A 20205-nucleotide genomic window follows, 5' to 3' on the forward strand; every position below is an offset into this window, starting at 1 on the left:
ATTTTTTGGTTGTGTTGGGTCTTCGCCTCTGTGCGAGGGCTTTCTCTAGTTGCGGCAAGCAGGGGCCACTCTTCATCGCGGTGCGCAGGCCTCTCACTATCCCGGCCTCTCTTGTTGCGGAGCACAGGCTCCAGACGCGCAGGCTCAGTAGTTGTGGCTCACGGGCCCAGTTGCTCTGTGGCATGTGGGATCTTCCCAGACCAGGGCTCGAACCCGTGTCCCCTGCATTGGCAGGTAGATTCTCAACCACTGCGCCGCCAGGGAAGCCCAAGAGGTAGGTTTAAACAAAGGAAAAAAATTCACCAGTAGTTCCTGTCCTCACGACAGACCTTACTAGGAAATGCGGAATATTTCTTTCTGGTCCTTTATTCACAAACACCCAAGTTTATACCGTATAGGTGGCGGAATGAGAAATCAAACCTAAGTCTGACTCACTTCACAGTTTAACCACTACCCGGTACATTTTAAAACCCTACTGTGATATTAATGTTATTGTATAAGCATGTCCCCAAATATACTAGCGCAGCTTGTAGATCAGTCCTCTCTTGCCATGACAGTGTTTACCAAACACTCACAAATACTTGGTAGCATACACAAATGAGGGTTTATTGTTCACTCGTCTGAAATTGCTGTGGGTTGGTCAGGTAGCTCTGCTGATCTTGGCTGGACTCGCACATCTCAGGAACAAGTGAACTGGGCTGACCTAGACTGGCCTGCCCCACGTGCCCTTCACCCCCCACCCCAGGAGGCTAGACCAAGCATGTATGTGGTGGTGACGAAAGTGCTGCAGAGAAGCAGCAGGACATGCAAAAACTCTTTAGGCCCAGCCTCAGAACTGACACTCTGTCACTTCTGCCACATTCTGTCAGCCAATGCATGTCACAAGGCCAGCCCAGATTCAAGGGGTGGGGAAATAGACTCAGCCTGGAACTGCAGAGTCACGTGGAACAGGACACGGGTAGAGGGAGGGATGAGACCTCTGGCCATTAGGACACTGTTGCCTTTGCAGAGTGCTTGTTGGACAAGTTAACAGGTTCCTGCCATCGGAATAGAGACTAGCTAAATCAGCCTCAGAGTTCAGAAAGCCTGCATCCTTAGGGTGTACTTTTGAGGCCTTTATTTAATCTCTGTACCTAGTATGGTAACTCTTTACATACCCTCGAGTGTTACTGCAGTCTTCTAAGTTAATTGGCACCCTGTAACCTAAGGATTCTCGGAAGCAGGGTGTTTTGCTGTGAAGGGAGCCCTGATGATGGTTTTCTTCTGAAAGCAGTTGGTACAAAGAGGGTCAGAAGTGCTATTTCAAACTCAAATTATGACTCTCTAGGGTCAAAGAGGTCGTGAGAAGCAAACAGACCACAGACTGGTTATGGGAAGGAGAGGAAGATCATGAACCAAACTGAATCACAAGGAATTTCACCCATCAGTTCTAATAGAGAACCCATTGGCCAAAACCAAATCATTTTCTCTCTTCTCAGCATTCTTTATAGAGAATAATGTTCATCAGCTGGCTGATGCTCGTCAGTGGTAACACTAGGATATGGTGTCTGTCCTGACAGTACGGCTGTGTTTAACTTCCTGAATGGGGTGCACGTCAGAAAGGTTGGAGATGCTGTAATTAGTCTTGAGGGTTAAGTCGTAAATGTAGCTACAGTTTATTACTTTGATGCAGCCATAAACTAAAGAAATAAACCATCAACTTGAGATTGGGACACGGAACACAGATTGTGGCTGTACCCATTCATTGATGACTTCTAGCTTATCAGCTAATTGAACGTGAGATGCTAAATTCTTGTTAAGTATGTAAGAATAAGAAACATCCTATCTTCAGTTATGCTATTTGGAGGTTTAGGCATGCCTACTCTGTGACAAAAGTGGAGGCCAATTTTGGGTTTGAAGGTAACTTCTAATCTTCTAGATTGAAGCCCTTTGTTCCACCCTTTCCACCAGAAATCCTCCTTGGCTGTCCTGGAAGTGACTTTCATTAAGATGCTTTTAAAAAGAAGAAAACAATGTTCCAGCAAACTGCAGAGTCTACACCGTGGGGTTGATCCTGTCCACCCCTGATATTTCAAAGAAAGCCTTGGAGAAATACCAAGCTCAGACTTAACAAATACAGGAAAAAAACCACATGATCATCTCAACAGATACTAAAAAAGTCATTTGAGGAAATTTAATATGTGATTTCTGATTTAAAAAAAACAACTCTCAGTGCAGTAGGGCTGGAAGGGCTGGAAATGCCTTAGCTTGTCAAACTGTTATCTGCTAGGATTCTATAATAGACCTTAAGCATATGAAGCATTAAAAGTTTTTTCATTAAAGTCTGGGACAAGCAGGGACCTCCAGTCTCATCCCTTTTACCTATTGCCTTGCAGATCCCAGCCAGCGCAGTGAGGTGTTTTTTTAGGTAGGAATTATAAACACTGAGGCAACAACTGTCTCTAGAGGCAGAAAAGATTATTTACCTAGAAAACTCAGAGAAGTTAGAACTATTAGAACTGATAAGGGAGTAAAGTGGCTGGATATAAACCCAGCATTTAGAACCAGCAGCTTCTTATATGTCAGCAGTAACCAATTAGTAAGTCTAACAAGGGAAATTTACACTAGCAACAACTATGAGAAAACATTGAAGGGATAAACTTAGCAAAAAATGTGAAAGTTTAAAGTGGAGAAAACTGTGAAACTTAAAGATGTAAGAAAAAGAACAAAAAATAAAAATGGGGAGTATACTAAGGTTATATTGAATATTTAAAAGGTATCAGTTGTCCCTAAATTAACCTATGGCTTTCATGTAATCTTCATTCAAAAATTCCATTAATAATTTTAAATATAACTTAATATATCCTGAAATTCATCTAGAAGAGTGTAAGAATACTGAATAAAATTTTACAAAAAGAACAATAAAGAGGGAAGAACTTACCCTATCAAATATCAAACCTTACTTACCATTATATTAAGACACTTGGAGAATACTGTGTAAAGCCCCTTGCATGTACTTTATACAAAAATAAATCTTAGGTGATTCAAAATCCTAAAAATATAAATTAATTATAGTTGTATTAGAGAAAAGTATAGAGTAATATATGTATACACACGTATGTACACACATGTATATGTATACATACATACTTGTATATGTGCATGCATATAATATAATTTGGGGATAGAGAAGGTATGAAATTAGAAGCCATAAAGGAAAAAATTTTAAGACATTATTACCATATTACAGTGTAAGATCTCGTCAATAGTGCAAAACTCTATAAGCAAAGTTAGAAAACAAACAGTTTGGGAGAAAATATTTTCTACAAATAAAACAGATGAAAGGATTATATCCATCGTCTATAAAGAGTTCTTTCTATAAAGAATTCTTACAAATGAATAAGCAACAAAATCCATTTAAAAAGAAGCAAAAGATATGAAGAGGGTGGTATACAGGAGAAGAAACAGATCCAATAGATATGTGAGATGCTCAGTCTCACTAGTAACAAGGAAATGTAAATTCAACAATAGTGATATTTGTATATATCAGATTGGCAACATTTTAAAAATTAATATTTAATTGTACAAAAATGCACTCTTAGGAATGTTGGTGCAACTATAAATAGATAAGATTTAGCAGTGCTTTTAGAAATATAAAATATACATGTCTTTTGCATGAGCAGTCTCACTTCTAGACATCCCTTCTATAAAAATACTCACATACCTAAAAATCCTTCCGTTGGGGAATGATTAAGTAAATTGTTACATATCCAAGCTACGGAATACTCCTCCCCCTTTAAAAAGAACAGCGTAGTTCTGTTTGTACTAACATGGGAAATTGCATATGGTATACTGGTATATTGAAAAAGTAATTTAATATCTGTGGGTAGTATAATCCTATTTGGGTTAAACCATTTATATGTAAAAACCAAGGATTGAGAGGTTCACACCAAGCAGTTAAGGGTGGTCTCCTCTGGGAAGAGCAGCAAGGTAGATTGGGGGCAAGGGAGACACATTTCTGCATTTGTTGAAATTTTGCAATGAACATCTTTGGTAGTTTAAAAAATTAATGTAATGATGCATTCTTAACTTGAAAATTCTTATATTAAAAATTTGCAAATCCACAAAAGGTAGGACAAAATAATAAAGATCCTCCTTCCTGTTACTCAGTGATACTGTGGACATTTAGGAATAAAGGGGGAAAAATGAGTCCAGCAGAGTTAATACAGTAGAAAATATAGACAAACAAGATGATGCAAGGATATCTTGGGAGAAAAGAGACCCGGCTGTGTTTCTTATGTCCTTTGCTGGTTGCTCTGTGATGCTGGGGAAGCTATTGAAAGCCATTGACTCGTCTGTGGTCCAGTTAGGTTTTCTCTTTGCTGCAGGTAGGGCTGACCTACTTCCATTGGAAGAAAGGGCTCGAGAGGAAGAATGCAGATAAAGCTTCTGCCTAAATGTGAAGTGTTATTGTTAGAATGTTCATGAATGAATGTCAGCGCCCAGCATCTCAGAGGGCCCCCATTAAATGAGGAGTATTCTTTGTAGAAGCAGAACTCTGAAGTAGGCACCACCGTGAGAAGTGGGGTGGGGATAAAATAGAGAAAACATGAAAGACCATGTGGTCTGGTAGAGGAGGCGGGGTGTGTGTGTAAACCTTAACATGTATAAATCAATAAAGGGGATTTAAATACAACATAATTAACAGAATACTGAAGTACTAGGGAAGAACTTGAAGTAACTTTGAGCAATTAGATTTGGGAAATATTAATTAAGAGATGCTTCCAGAGGGGAGCAGAGGGTGTATCTACCTGTGGGTCTGTGTATGTGATGCGGGGGTGATGCATGGGGCGTGGTGGTTGAACTGAGAGGGCATTGGGTAGTTTTATTATTAAGTTCAAAGAGAGTTTCTAAAGGGAAAGTAAAATACCCGTTTGACTCAGATATGGTCCATTTTCTGAGGCAATGTCGAGAGGCACAAGATCAAATCTAGCTTGACACCATCCAGTGCAGAGCTCAGCAGCCTCTAGAAGCTGGAGCTGAACTGAGCGTGGCTAATGAGAAATCTCCATCCTCTGCCAATGCCTTGGGACCCATCTCTTCCTCTTTGGCAAGCAGGATACAAAGAGAGCTCAAAGCAGAGTGGGGACCAAAAGGTCCCCAGAACGTTCATTCTGCAAGCTCCCCACCAGGCCTTTCCAGAAAACAGACAAGCCTGGTTTCACAGGTTAGCCAGAAAGCAAGTCGATGGCTTTGCCCTTCAACCCAGGGTAGTGTCTAATGGCACCTACACCTACTCCACATGGCGTCCAGCCTTCAGCAGTGAGGGAGAAGAGGACATGGGCTAAACCGAGCTGAGCTGTATCCTCTCATTTATTCTCTGGGCGTGAAAGGGGTGATTGTAAAATTCAAATGAAACTAGAAGTTGAGGTTCAGAGCTCCCCACATAAACGCTGCAGTCTGTTATTCCGAAATGCAGTCAACCCTTTTTCGAGGACCTTTGTGCGTTTCCGTGGTTTGGTTTGCAGAACTGTGAAGTGGAAGTTAGATCATCTCCATTGCATCTTTTCCATTTTGCTCAATATTCCTTGAATGCACACATGGTTAGCACCACAGCCTGGTAGCTCATCTCCTGTCTCCAGTCCTGCCCCCTTCAGTTCACTCCTCACACTTCTTTCCACACTTCAGCTCTGCTTATCACTTCAGTGCTCAGAACCCCTCAGTGACATTCAAGGCCTTTTATAACATCCCTACTGCCCACCTTCCTTGACCACATCTCTTGCATTTATGCCTCTCTCCTTTCCATCTTGTGTTCTGATACAGCTACCCAAGACTACTTGTTGTTCCTCAAAAATGCAACCCTCTGTCTTGTATTTGTCCCTGGATTACCTTTTTTGCTAATTACTGTGTATCTCAAGATGCCGCTATACCAAGCATCTTCTCTCGGAGTGTTCCCTAACCTGCTTCGGGTTACGTCCTTTCCCCCCACACTCTGGAAGCACGTGTGGTTTCCTTTCATCCCTTCACTATATCTCACTAGCTAGTTTTGGTCTGATTCCCTGACTCACCTGGAAAACACCTTAAAGGTAAAAAAAAGAGTACCTGACACATAGTTGGCGCTTCATGAATATGTTGTAGGACGGAATGAATGCATGTATTTTTTAATTTAGTTTGTGAATATGTGTATGTGGGTCCTTGTTCTCGCTGATCTGACATGAGTAAAGCCATTCAGCCCACTGTGCCTCAGGAACGATGTTAGAGTCACATTTAAGTAAGTTTAAGACTCTTGCCCTCGTCCTGAGCATCATCAAGTAGCTGTCTCCTGGGCCTCCATAGAGCGTGCATGAATTAAAACTCCTGTGTTGTTCCAGGCCAGCTGTTGCCAGCCAACCGCAATACTCCGAGCCCCATTGACCCTGACACCATCCAGGTCCCGGTGGGCTATGAGCCAGACCCGGCCGACCTTGCCCTCTCCAGCATCCCCGGGCAGGAAATGTTTGACCCTCGCAAACGCAAGTTCTCTGAGGAAGAACTGAAGCCACAGCCCATGATTAAGAAAGCTCGCAAAGTCTTCATCCCAGATGATCTGAAGGTAAATTGGAACTGGTAATTAGGCTGTGGGCAAGTGGAGAGTGGGATCAAGAGGCAGATTAAAAGGGTGACCCCAGGAAAATCACACAAGCTAGTGAACAAAGACTTGTGATTTCTGATCCCATTTCTTGGCATGTGACGAGGCAAGTTGCTTCCTCTCTGGGTGTCTTCTGAACTACGCCTTTCATATCTTGATAATGCATAGACATAAGGAAAAGCAATAAAATGGAGTGCTTTGCAGCCCATGAAGGAAGCAAACCCATTACTATCTGCAAGGAAACCTATGAAAGCCTAATAAAATCAAACCAGGATCTTTCAAGGTTGAAAAGAGAAAAAAAATTATTTGGGAAGGGCATCTGGACCTCATAGTCTCCAAGGGTTACCTTCCCTTTGGGAATTTAACACTAATTAACTGCTGCCATTTCTCTGTAGGCCTCAGGGAGTAACAGCCAGAGACAGGACCTCTCTCCACATTGCCAGCCTTGGATGCTAGGGTGGGACTTTTAAGGAAGCTGGTGGGTTTCCTGACACTATTTATAAGTAATATTCACTCTGTGTCTCAAGTAAAGATCACTTGAGTATCTCAACAAAAGGTTAATTTGGGGTTGGTTTTTCTCTACTGTGTTGAAGGCACACATTATTTATAAAGGAAAATAGCCTTACCTTAGGAAATCAGATACAACTTAAAATTAATCTGACACATTTAATGATACCTTAGGAAGAGAATTCTTTCTAAACTTATGCCATGCCTACTAATACCAAAATAGAACCATTTTTGATTACCCATTGCTTAGAATTTTTTGTGTTTATGCTACTTTCCAATCATATGGACAATAGAGATATGATTGTATACATTCAAGGCATTGGAAGCAGACATGATTTTCTAACTGCTGACCACCATTTCTCAAACCTAAATATGGTTCACACGAAGAGACACTCCTGTTGGGAAAATGGGAGTTTGGGACATTGTCCTGGAACTGATTTAGACCATTTACTTCTGCTTTTCATATATACAAAGAGCACTGGAGGAAACAGTACCCGGCAGATTTAAGTCACTGCTGTCATCCAATACCTCAGATTACCTTCAGTGATGCAGAATCATAAAATGTCCGGGTTTTGGGACTTCCCTGGTGGCGCAGTGGTTAAGAATCCACCAGTCAATGCAGAGGACACGGGTTCGAGCCCTGGTCCGGGAAGATCCTACATGCCGCGGAGCAACTATGCCTATGCACCACAACTACTGAGCCTGCACTCTGGAGCCCGCGAGCCACAACTACTGAGCCTGTGTGCCACAGCTACTGAAGCCCACATGTCTAGAGCCCATGCTCCACAACAAGAGAAGCAACCGCAAGGAGAAGCCATCTCACCACAACGAACAGTAGTAGCCCCCGCTCGCTGCAACTAGAGAAAGCCGGCGCACAGCAACAAAGACACAATGTAGCCAAAAATAAATAAATAAATAAATCTATTACAAAATAAAATGTCGGGTTTTAAAAGGGACCTCAGAGATTCATTAGACCAAAGTGATCATTTTACCACTGAGGAAATGGAGACACAGAAAGGTAGAGGTGAACACTGCTAGTTAGTGTAAGGCCCAGCCTCATCCCCAAGTCGGCTAGCTTCCAGAAAGGTCACTGAAGCACGTTGGCCCTGACAGGAGCTACATCGGGAGCCTTTGGGTGACAAACCAATAGCTGTCACCCTGAGAATCAAAAGAGGAAAGTGCACAGTAAACACACCAGAAAATTGAAGCTAGTCAGGGAATCGATGGTTAGACTAAGATGGGGTAAGAAAGGGGCCCCGTGGGATTAGGTCCTGGGCGATTAGGCATCTTCTTTCAGCTCATGCTTTTCCTCATCTTGTGTTCTTAGCCATACAATTCTGTGTGCATTTTGGAACTTGCCTCTTAAACTAAACTGGGGAGCCCATTCAGTAGGGATTTCCTCTTGAATGGAGGCAAGTTTGAAGGGATGTTGCTGAGTAGTAGATACAACTTCCAGCCAGACCTGCACATGGTCTCCAAATTTACAAATTTAAAGCAAAGAGCAAGCTTACTTAATTACCCTGGTAACCTCAGCAACAAAGAGGCCACATGAAAAACGTCTGTGCTGGAATTATGCATGTCACTGCCACCATGGCTGGGCCTGGCCTTCTCACGTGCCAGTGAGGGGAGCAGGCAGGAACACTGTCCTGCCAGGTGTCCCTGGATTCCTTCAGTTGTGAGTAAAGTCTCAGGCCCCAGAGCAAGAGCACTGGTGAAGCAAGAAGCAGAGCTGTAGGATGTTTCTCGTGTGGCAGGAGGACTGAGCTGGGGCAGGTGACCTCCAGCCCTGGATGAGCAGACCGAGTGAGTGAGGCGGCCCTCCCTGCCGCTGCCTGCACTCTCTCTCTGGAGCCATTCATTTGGGTTAGCGGCAGCCCCAGGAGGATGAAGGGGTGGCATACTGATTCCTAGCTGAGAATCACTTTAATCGCCTTGGTGTCTTTCACACATCCATTCATTCACTTGACAAATATTTTTCAAATGCTAGTGTCTGCCAAGTCCTATGTCAGGGCCTGGGGATTCCAAGGTGAGCCGCTACTGACATTGTTCCTGCCCCCAAGTGAGAAAAAGGGAGTGTTGACATGTCAGGGGGCGCCTGCTGGGCAGAGGTGGCATCAAACACCAGACCCTCAAGAAGATGGGACTGGACTGAGGAGTTCTTTGCCAGGTAGAGGTACCTCCGTAGCCAGATGGCATCTGCCCCTGGGAGATAGAGGGAAAGGGTACAGGCGATGTATCAGCCCCACTCAATATCCTGCTCTCCCCGCCCCCCATTTCTGTGCTGACAAAGGTGGGAAAGCTGGTTTTCCTTGTCTGGGATGGTCCTCCTATCATTCCTGCCTTCTGCAGCCTCTGCCCCACTCCTATTCCCAGCTCCCCTCCCACCTGAGATGGTCCCCATTCCACACCTTTCCTGGCTCATCTGCACATGTGGACAGGTGAGGCTGGGAAATGAAAGCACCTTAGAAGTGAGAAGAGCTCAGAAATTGGTTGCCCTGAGGTCAGCTGGTGACTCCCCTGGTCCTTAAGACCTGGTCACAAACCACCAAGTCCATGGCCTATGGTGGTACCTCTTCCCCATCCTTCTGCCCGCCGCACACAGCTTCTCCTTGTTCTCATGTACCCCTTCACTCCCCGGCCCCTGTGTGCGGGTTCTGATACATCCTAAGCCAGCCCCTCTTTCAAATCATCTTGGAAACTACACTCCTGGGAACACTGATGAGTATGGTAGATTCACTGATTGACCAAGGGGGTGGAATTGGGGCTTACAAAGTAACGCAGACAACTTCTTCCATCAGAGCTGGAGGTTTCACTGGTGTTAATGTGCCTTAGGCTGTCTCACCCCTGTGGAGTCTTGTGCTCTCTTAGCTCCTCCCAGCTTCTCTGGGCCAGTGCCCTAGTCTCTCTCCCCTTCCTCCAGCTCCTCTGCGCCCTTTCTGAAGGAAAGCAACAAATCCTGCCCCAAGCTTAATTATCCAGGTATTTTCCAAAGGACAACCTCCTTTCTAAGAAGAATTCTGGTACTAGCTATTATGAAGATCACCTTTTTCACTTTGTTACACATTATTATGAAATGTGTAGCAAGCTGGGAGTGGTTTATAAATAAGAGAACAGTACTAGCTTGTGAAGGGCAGATAGAAGGTGTCTGCACATGCTTTCTGTCTCACACTTCCTGTCTTTGTGCTGGGCAAGTGTTGGCTCAGGGTAAATGGCAGGGATGGCACAGACCACTGACCTTGGACTTTGCTCGAAGCCTTGGCCTCAAACCATGTGACCTCCAGTGCCAAATGCCTCTTGGAATCCTGGGGGACGGGAAGAACTGGCTCACTCACTTATTCTGGGTGGCACATAACTGCAGGTATTAGCTTTGCTAGGATTGAGGAAGTTACTGTTGCAAGTTGTTGAAAAAAGGGGGTTGCAAAACCCACCAGGTGGCACCATAAATGGAAGAAGACTTACATTTCTTAGTCCTCCTAGGAAGGTTTTCCCTTTTTTGGCAGAGGGAGCAGTGATGGGGGGGAGGAAAGGAGGGATTGCTTTCATGTTGACCACAGTTAAACATCACTCAGGCTAAGACAGCCTAGAAAACAGTTAAACAGGAAATTAGAGTAAATTATTTAAATGTTAGCCACCAATATGAGTATATTGATCAGTGGCAGGTGGAACTTTATTTTTTTATTTGTTTTTAATTGCCAAAGTATACATGCCCATTATAGAATATTCTAGTAGTTCAGAAGGATATAAAATAAAAGGTGAAAGATCTACCTTTCTCCTTGGCTCCCTCCTTCAATCCCCCTTCCAAAGCCACCACTTTGAATAGCTGTGTATAAATCTTCTGGGCCTCTTTCTATGAATATATACTATTATAATTTTTTAACCAAAGTGGGATGAGGAACCTATTGATCTGCAAATTGCCACTGTTTCTACCCACATAGTGATATGTCGGTAGCATCTTTCTGGTTCAGCTGGATCATTATTTTTAACAGTTGTGTGAATCTATCATGATGTAGTTATTAAAGCTCCTGATAATTAGGGGGTTTTGCCCATTTTTTTCTATTACAAACAATGCTGCAGTAAAAATTTTGTGCTCGTGTGTGCGCACGTGCGTGAGGACTGCGCTAGGGTGCGAGCCCAGAGGCACGGTGCAGATACTGCCAGGTCGCCTTCCAACAATACTGTATCAATTTATTCAGGAAAGCACGCTCCCAGGGAAGAAAAGGGTTTAACATTTCCAGCAAAGAGAGGGAAGGAGTTAGGCTTGTCCTTCAGGGAGTGCGGGAGGCCCGGCTTTGCTTGGGGACATGCGCTCTGCTGGGCGGGAGAGGCGGCCCGGCGAAGGGCGGGTGCCCTCGGCTCGCAGAGCCGGAGCCGGAGCCGGGGGCGGGAAGCCCGGTGGGGATGCGGGACGCGGGCCGAGGTCTAACCGCGTCGGTGTGTGTTTCCCCCGCCCCGAGCAGGACGACAAGTACTGGGCGCGGCGCCGGAAGAACAACATGGCGGCCAAGCGCTCGCGTGATGCGCGGCGCCTCAAGGAGAACCAGATCGCCATCCGCGCGTCCTTCCTGGAGAAGGAGAACTCGGCGCTGCGCCAGGAGGTGGCCGACCTGCGCAAGGAGCTGGGCAAGTGCAAGAACATCCTGGCCAAGTACGAGGCCCGGCATGGGCCCCTGTAGGCCGGTGTCCGCGGGCGGCCTCAGGCCCCGGAGAGGGGTCTCCTGGTTGATCGCACCGCACCTACCGACCTTTCCGACATCAGCACTTTACCAGATGCATCAACAGGACGGACTCACATTTTGGCGTGGGTGTGTGTATGTGCTTGTGCTCATGTGTGGTCAGCGGGTGTGTGTGTGTGTGTGTGTGTGTGTGTGTGTCTGTAAGCGCGCGTCCCTTTGCACTTGCCATTTTGGTAGCCCTCCATCGTCTTTCAGTTCCAAAATGAAAGGTGCCATGTTTTTACTGGACTGCGGAGACCTCTCGTGGGTTTCCTGACCCCCTTCCTTCTCCACTCCTGACCTTTACACGTGGCTTCATGTTGGCACTTACCTACTCTTCCAGGACCCTCTGGTTGGGTTCACTAAGAAGGGCCCTGGTGAAATAGTAGATCTCGGTTTTCGAGACCACAGACTCTTGTTTCTGTTTAATCTGTAAATTACCATGCTAATAAGGTGCACAGAATAATTTAGCACTACACTGCAGCTCCATTCAGTTACAGGTTGCTTCCCTCCTATCTTCAATTTTGGTGATAATCGTCTTCAAATTTAAAGTGCTGTTTAGATTTATTAGATCCCATATTTACTTACTGCTGTCTACTAAGTTTCCTTTTAACTCTACCAACCCCGGCAAGTAAGAGTACTATTATAGAACACAGAGTGTGTTTTTGCACTGTCTGTACCTAAAGCAATAATCCTATTGTACGCTAGAGCATGCTGCCTGAGTATTACTAGTGGACGTAGGATATTTTCCCTACCTAAGAATTTCACTGTCTTTTAAAAAACAAAAATTACAGTAATGCATTTGAGCATGCCCAGAACATCCCCAGGACAGAGAAGCAGAGGGAAATGCCAGGTCTAAGAACGAGGGGTTAACTTATCAGTATACAGCCAAAAAATGCATCTTGGAACAGTTTTTGACATTGATGTGTTTGCTTTTGTTTTCTCCCCTTTCCCATACCCTTAGCCCCCAATTTTCTAGTTAACTTTTTCCACATCCCTCTTGATATTCAATACAATTCAATTAAGATTCAGTTTTCCCCATTTTTTGTAATATATATGTTTTTGTGAATTATACCTTGTCGTTTTTAAAAATCAGTCAGTTAAGTTAATAAGTTGATGTTTTGTAAAACCCTTTTTCCTAGTGGTGTCATTTTTGAATGCTTCATAAATTAATGATTTTGGAGCTTATGTTTCTTATTCTCTGTTCGCTTTTGAACGTATGTGCTCTTATAAAGTGGACTTCTGAAAAATGAATGTAAAAGACACTGGTGTATCTCAGAAGGGGATGGTGTTGTCACAAACTGTGGTTAATCCAATCAATTTAAATGTTTACTGTAGACCAAAAGGAGAGATTATTAAATTGTTTAATGTTTATACAGAGTAATTATAGGAAGTTCTTTTTGTACAGTATTTTTCAGATATAAATACTGACGATGTATTTTGGAAGACATATATTATATATAGCAAAGAGAAAAGGAAAACTATTCCATGTTTTAAAATTATATAGCAAAGATATATATTCATCAATGTTGTACAGAGAAGAAGTGCTTGGGTGTTTCTGAAGTCTTTAATATTTTAAGCCTATCACTGACACATCAGCATGTTTTCTGCTTTAAATTAAAATTTTACAACAGTATCGAAGCTTGCTGTGACAAATTCTGCTCTAAAACATCTAAGGAGCTTTCTTATTTCCTATTAGGTCTCAGAAAGAAGTCAGTTAACATCACCCAAAAGCACAAAATGGATGTTAGTCAAATATTTATTGGATGATACAGTGTTTTTTAGGAAAAGCATCTGCCACAAAAATGTTCACTTCAAAATTATGAGTTCCTGGAATGGAACATCACTGCAAGCATCCCAAACAATTCTGTTCTCCTCTGTGGGCACGTGCATCTTACGCAGCATAAGGTTAATATTGGTGCTATGTGTATGGTTTATAATTTGATAGATGTTTTGCCTTTAAAGACGATTGTTCTTTTGTTTCACTAACTTGTGTCAAGAGATTCTGGTGTTGTTGCAAAGAAACATTTTCCGCAAGATTAAAATACCCTTTCATCAGTGGGATTTTCTAGTTTCCTGTGTCCAGAGTATGTAATTCTTTAGTGACCTGGTGGTCTCCTTGTCAATCCATCAGCAATGCTTCTCTCATAGTGTCATAGTATTGGGAAATCTGAATAGTAAAATATTCCTGCTAGGTATCCATTTTGTCCGAAGCTACAGATTATGGTGGGAGATGGGAGAGTATTGGAATTGAAATACATTGTTCAGGTAAATAACCAATAAAATAAACAAGACCTTTGGCAAACTTAAGCAGAACTGAATTAGTGTTATTCAGAGAAACAAGTGGACATGGAGTTGGCCTTTTTATAGGTAAAGAGACTAATTGCAGCAGAATTGTTAAATCATCACTAAAACAGAAACAAATGACATCTTTAAGTGGAGAAGTGTTGAAGGATTGTACTGAAGACCATCTAAATTCATTGACGTTTAAAATGGTAGCTGAAAAAACTGTATTTGAGTACTGGTCTTTCTGAAATTAGGTTGTTTGTATCAAATGAGCATCATAAATGTTTTCTGCAGAAGAAATAAGAAGATCATAATAAAACATTCTTTGGCGTGCCAGGGGAGGTTTCAGAAACCTACCTCGTCTTAAAAATTTAAAAACTTTGGAGTCTGTACAGGTGCCTTATATGTAGGTCATTGTCACCACACACATGAGCACTCAACCCCTGGACTCACTGCCTTCTGTCCAGGGCAGTCAACTAGTAAATAAAGCAGTTCTGCTAAATGGTATGGGAAGCCTGGCCCAATTTGGAATGACTTGGATCATCCAGGGTCAAATGAGTTCTGCAGACTGAAGCTATTAAAAGAGTCCTGTTGTCATTTTTCACCTTTTCATCATAAGCATCTTTCAGAGATTAATTACTTGGCCATTAAAAATGAATCCAAATCATATTATGCCAACATCATTTAGACATGATTTGGAATGAGCGGCCTAGGACTTCCTGACAAGGTCACATCATCATTTCTTTTGACTAGACTTGCAAAGAAAGGCAAAAATTGGTCAGCCTATCCTTTTGCTTGTACCGCCTTGAGAACATAGGTAGGGAATGGGAGGGAGGTAAGTGATCACTTCCTCCCCTTGAGAAAGTGGCCACTTTTGACCATTCAAAACCCACAGCGAGCAGGATAGTGACAGGCCTTTCATCTTCAAATACAACAGACCGCTGTGAAACCATCCTTTGAAGCAGAAGGACCATTTGTTTGAGGAGCCTGCAGACGGAATTCTGGCATTGGGTGGGGAGGAAGCTGTATGAGAAAGCCCAGAGGTTCCTTCCAACTCACCAGTTTGTGAGGGAGCTCACAATAATTCTAAATGTACATTTGAAAGGTCTTGAGTCTGTTTTCAGAAGAGTCAAGAAGAATTTTAAGTAGAGTCCTTCCCACCTCCCACCCCCACCCCAAAGTAAAACAAAGGTCATTCTGTAAAACGCAAGGAGTTTATCTACTTTTCCCCTAATGTTCCTTTTAGGAAAACTCAAACTTTATCAGCGTTAATCAGACCAATCCCAGAAGGTGGTAGACACCTGCTGTCAGTCTGCCAGCTTCCTGCTGAGGGCTTCTAGGCCCCCACTGGGAAGGCCAAAATCTCCTCTAGGCTTTCTCTACAATTAACAATGTCATTTTTAAATGAGCAAAGCCATGTCTTCAATCTTGATGCATTGGATTTGGCAACTAAAGTCAGTACATTTTGCAGAGAGCCAAGTGTATGTAGAGGAATCTGTGTGTGTGTGTGTGTGTGTGTGTGTTTGTGTGTGTGTGACTAGTTAAGGCATAAAATCTTTCATTTTGGAGCACCTTACCGAACATAACAATAATCACCGTTATCCTTTTGGCAACACCACGAAGATTGCATCTGTTAAACAGGTACAAGTTCACTTGAGGTCAGTGTAATTGTACACCATGGTATTGGTGGTGTTTATTGCTGTTAAGTCCAAACCTTTATCTGTCTGTTATTCTTAATGTTTAATAAACTTTGGATTGTTTCCTGTCTTTCCTTTATTTTTGTTGACAGTCTGCTGGAAATTAGATTCTGTTCCCAATTCTATCATCAAGAAGCCATTGACAGATTAATTACATAGATGATAAAGTAATAATACTATATAATTAGTGAAAAAAATCAACATTTATTGAGTACTTACATGCCAGACACTGTGCTAAGCACTTGCATGGAATATTTTATTTAATCCCATGTCAACCCTATGGGTAGGGACAATTGTTATCTCCATTTACAGAAGAAAGAGAGAAGGTTCGGGAGCTTAAGTAGCTGGTAGGAGTGACAGAAAAGAGTTCTGATCCATCAAATGGGCGCCATTTAGAGTGGTGTTTCCCAAAAACCAGTCCAAAGACTGTTTTCTGGTTGGATGTATAAGAATTACCTGGGACCATATTACAAGACTGCAGATCCAGTGATTCTGAATCAGTACATCTGGGATGGGGCCTGGAAATCTGAATTTCTTAAAGGCTCACAGCTAACTCCCATGTGTAGCCAAGTAATTGGAGCCAAGGATTTACAGACTTGACCTTAATTTGAGTTCATGACCTTGGGGGATCCATGTAGAAGCTTCAGAACTTCCATAATTACCTGAAACTGTATGCAACTTTTTGTGTATAAGCATTTATTTTTCTGTAGAGGAGATCCATAGCTTCCCTACCCCCAAAGGAATCTGTGATGCAAGATGGAATAAAAACCCCTGATTAACAGGAAGGCTGATGTAGAGTGGTGGTTCCCAGCCCAGGCAGCCCATTAGAATCACCTGGGGAGCTCAAAACACTGGCGCTCATGTGCCACGGTCCAGGCCAAGGAGCTCAGCATCTGTGGCAAGAGAGAAGGGAGCTCTGGTGAGGAGCTCAGTGGTTCAAATCTGTCACTTAGCGAGTGTGTGACCTTGAACAGCTACTAAGCACTTTTAAACCTAAATCTCCCATCTGGGAGAAGGTCGGCTCTCCACCCCTGAGGGTTGTGGGGAGAACTAATGACTTAAATGCATAGTCTCTGGTACATCATCGGCCCTCAATAAATAACTGCCACAGGGGCCTGGGGAGTAGAATGTGTGCCTGTTGCACTTTTTCCAGTTCAATATTTCAGACCATTTGTTCCTCCAAAGAAGTCAGAAAACAATTCTGTGCAGAAGAAGGGGTAGGTGGCTGGTGGCGAGGGAACGGGTGAGGCCCCAGCATGGGTGTGGTTCATACTCTGACATCCCTAGTAGATCAGAGCTTTGACCACAGGTTGGGGGACGTCCATCCAGGTGGCACCTTCCAATTTAAGCAGCTACAAGTCAGGGGTCAGCTCTATTTCACCATTAAACAACTTTCTCCTTTCTCAGAGGAATAGGTACAATGACCTTAGCAAGATTCTCTTTGAGTAAGTGATTTTTTATTTTTGCGTCTTCAAATCCCTTAGAGGAAGTGACTGCTTCTCCACACCTGGAGAGACTTTTGGCTTTAGGATGGCAGGAACTGGTGTGAAGCCCAGCTGTGTAGATGCCCAGTCACTCACAAGCCCTCAGTCCCCAGGGCCCATCACATGCTGCCCTTGGGATGGCTTTTCCATTCCCATTTAAACATAACAAACCTTCAACTGCCAAGCCCTTCTCTTCAAAGCACAGGAATTCCATTCCCTCTTTGAAAATTACTGGCTTAGAAGTCTCCTTGGGCATCTTTAGCGAGGATCTGGGTGGGAATTGTGGAAGTCTTGCCTTTGTGGTCGGGAGGTGGCTTCTTGGTAATAAATGTAAAGGACCCTATTGGAGGAGAAAGGCCCAAGTAAAGAAGGTGGTGAGCATCCTCTGCCTCTCTGGGTTTTGAGTCAGTGAAGACTTGCGTCCAAAGGCCCCTCTCTGACTTCTCTTCATCCTGCAAAGCCTGGCACGATAGGAAAAGCTGACAGTTACCAAGTCCTAAACCCTGTACCTGCCACATCTCACTTCATTCTCATGCTATGAAATTGCTACTAATATTTTTCCTGTTTTACAGATAAAGAAACAGGCTCATAGAAATGAAGTAAGCAGAATTTAAGCCCAGGCAGGAAGCCTGATTCCAGAGTTTGTGTTCTATGCTACTGTACTCCATGGCTTAAACTACGGGCTCAGCAAAGGCAAAAGGCAATCACTGTAATTAGGAGGGTGAGCCCGGAGCAGGCAAACCTGGACTTAAATCCCATCTCTATTATTTACTGTGTGACCATAGAAAATTCACCAAATTGCCCTGAGTTTTACCTGCAAAATGGACAAACTACAACCCTCCATATAGGGTTGTTATTAGGATTAAGTGAGAACATGCATTTAAAACACTTGGATCAATGTGCAGAGTATAACAGGAATTCAACAAATATTTGCTTTTTGTAATAATAATAATAGTAATTATTAATAAATGTTGCTTGATTTGATTTCACTGGTGATGTGTTACAATAGAGTCAGACTATATATTGTGTATTTTAGTGGGTGCATTTTTATTCTGCAAATACTCGATTCAAGAGCCTCTTCTACGTTTTGGTGACATCCCTGTTTTATGGATGAGTAAACAGCGGAGAGAGTGTGGTCACTTTATGAGCGAAGTTGTGTTTCTGAGACTGATTTTATAAACATAAAATTCATGAAGCATCACCAATTTTAAGCCAACTCTGTTGCCTCTGATATTGTTGGGATCTTGGAGACCTTTACTTTAACGAATGTACTGAATGGTACTGAAATTACCTTGCAGTGTGACGGAAGGCTCCCGCTCACACAGAGATGAGAAGTCGTGTGTGGTTCCCAAGGGTCTTTTGTTAGCTTCTGCCTTTATCTATACCTCTATCTATCTATCAATCATCTATCTATGTATCTATCATCTATCGATCATCTATCTATGTATCTATCATCTATCATCTATCTATCTATCTATCTATCATCTATCTATCTATCTATCTATCATCTATCTATCATATCTCTCGCTCTCTCTCTATCTATCATCTGTCATCGTTTTTTAACTCCTGCTAACCACATGTAGAGCCAGGCCCAGACTCCCATGGTCTATGACAAGGCTGAGAACTATGTCAGCAGCTTACTAAACCCATTGCTTTCCCTTCTAGATATTCACCTAGACCACCTTTTCCAGCCTTCCTTGCATTTCGTGTGGCCAGACAACTGAATTCTGGCCAATGGAACATGAGCAGGAGTGATCCTGGGTGTCACTTCACGACTGGCCCACAAACATCTCCATCTACCCTTCTTCCTCTTCTCCTTCTGGCTCCAGCAGATGCCCTGAGAAGAAGGAGACTTAAGGAGGAAGGGACCTAGGCCTCTTGAGTCACTGAACTGTTACATGAGGGAGAAAAAAACCTTCCTGTACTAAGCTTTTGAGATCCTGAGGTTGACTGTTGCAGTGGTCAGCCTACCCTGATTTGAGAACCTTCTTCTGCAGTCCAGTGTCCTTATTTGAAGTCCTCACATCTTTGCCAGCCTCCTCCCCAGGCTGGGGAGTGGAGAATGTTTCCTAGTTAAAACCCAGACTCGTCACCTCTCGCATACAGGACTTTGTGGTTTACCTACCTCCAGGACAGGCCTCCCACCCTGGTTTGGCCCAGCTTGTTGGGCTGGACCTTCAGAATATCACTGCCTGCCTCTTGCCTCAGTTTTTCCTGCATTTGAACAGCGTCCAGAGCTGTCCAGATGCCCTCAGGGGACCAGCCTCTACATCCATCCCTCCCCTAGCCTAGACTCTCTCCCTGGCCACTTGGTCCGTCCTCCATCCCTCACCCCAGATATTCAGATACTTACCTAGAAATGAGGCCTAATGTTTCTTAGAGCACTGATTTTCCCATTTTTAAAAAAATAAATTTTATTTATTTATTTATTTATTTATTTATTTTTGGCTGCGCTGGATCTTCGTTGCTGTGCGCGGGCTTTCTCTAGTTGTGGTGAGCGGGCTTCTCATTGCGGTGGCTTCTTCCCATATTTTAACTCACATAACTCCCTAAAATTCTTTGTTAACCATGAACCCACATTGCACATTATAAAGCTAACATCTAAAATTTTTCACCACAAGTATAAATAGGTACAAACAGAGCAATAGCTGCTCTAAATATCAGCATTTTAATAAAGCACGACATTGCTCCTCTTAATGTAACCAGTGAGGTACAAAACCCCAAGTGATCGGATACCTGCCAACATCCATTTGAAAAATGCAGGGCTTCCTTGGTGGCACAGTGGTTAAGAATCTGCCTGCCAATGAAGGGGACACGGGTTCAAGCCCTGGTCCCGGAAGATCCCACATGCCGTGAGCAACTAAGACCGTGCGCCACAACTACTGAGCCTTCACTCTAGAGACCACGAGCCA

The 20205-nt window shown here is 43.4% G+C and overlaps 2 protein-coding genes across 6 annotated transcripts in view; one reads left to right on the top strand and one right to left on the bottom strand.

The window, feature by feature from the left end:
- HLF (HLF transcription factor, PAR bZIP family member) overlaps window positions 1-15877 on the top strand; it is a 54343-nt gene extending 38466 nt beyond the window's left edge. Inside the window, exons 3-4 of one of the 3 annotated variants that reach the window (XM_082440152.1) lie at window positions 6351-6571; window positions 11569-15877. In XM_082440152.1, coding sequence (XP_082296278.1) covers window positions 6351-6571; window positions 11569-11787 — 440 coding nt within the window. In that variant the 3' untranslated portion in view covers window positions 11788-15877. The other 2 variants (XM_082440153.1, XM_082440154.1) reach the window with 2 other exon arrangements.
- Window positions 15878-15970: 93 nt separating this feature from the next.
- Window positions 15971-20205, bottom strand: part of MMD (monocyte to macrophage differentiation associated) — an 80698-nt gene continuing 76463 nt past the window's right edge. For 2 of the 3 annotated variants that reach the window (XM_082440160.1, XM_082440157.1), the window contains one exon: window positions 15971-17754. In XM_082440160.1, the coding sequence (XP_082296286.1) occupies window positions 17530-17754 (225 nt within the window). In that variant the 3' untranslated portion in view covers window positions 15971-17529. The remainder of the gene's footprint in view (window positions 17755-20205) is intronic. The other variant, XM_082440159.1, reaches the window with a different exon arrangement.

This window comes from Balaenoptera physalus, assembly GCF_965194825.1.
Source record: "Balaenoptera physalus genome assembly, chromosome: 20".
In the NCBI taxonomy this organism is placed as follows: domain Eukaryota; kingdom Metazoa; phylum Chordata; class Mammalia; order Artiodactyla; family Balaenopteridae; genus Balaenoptera; species Balaenoptera physalus.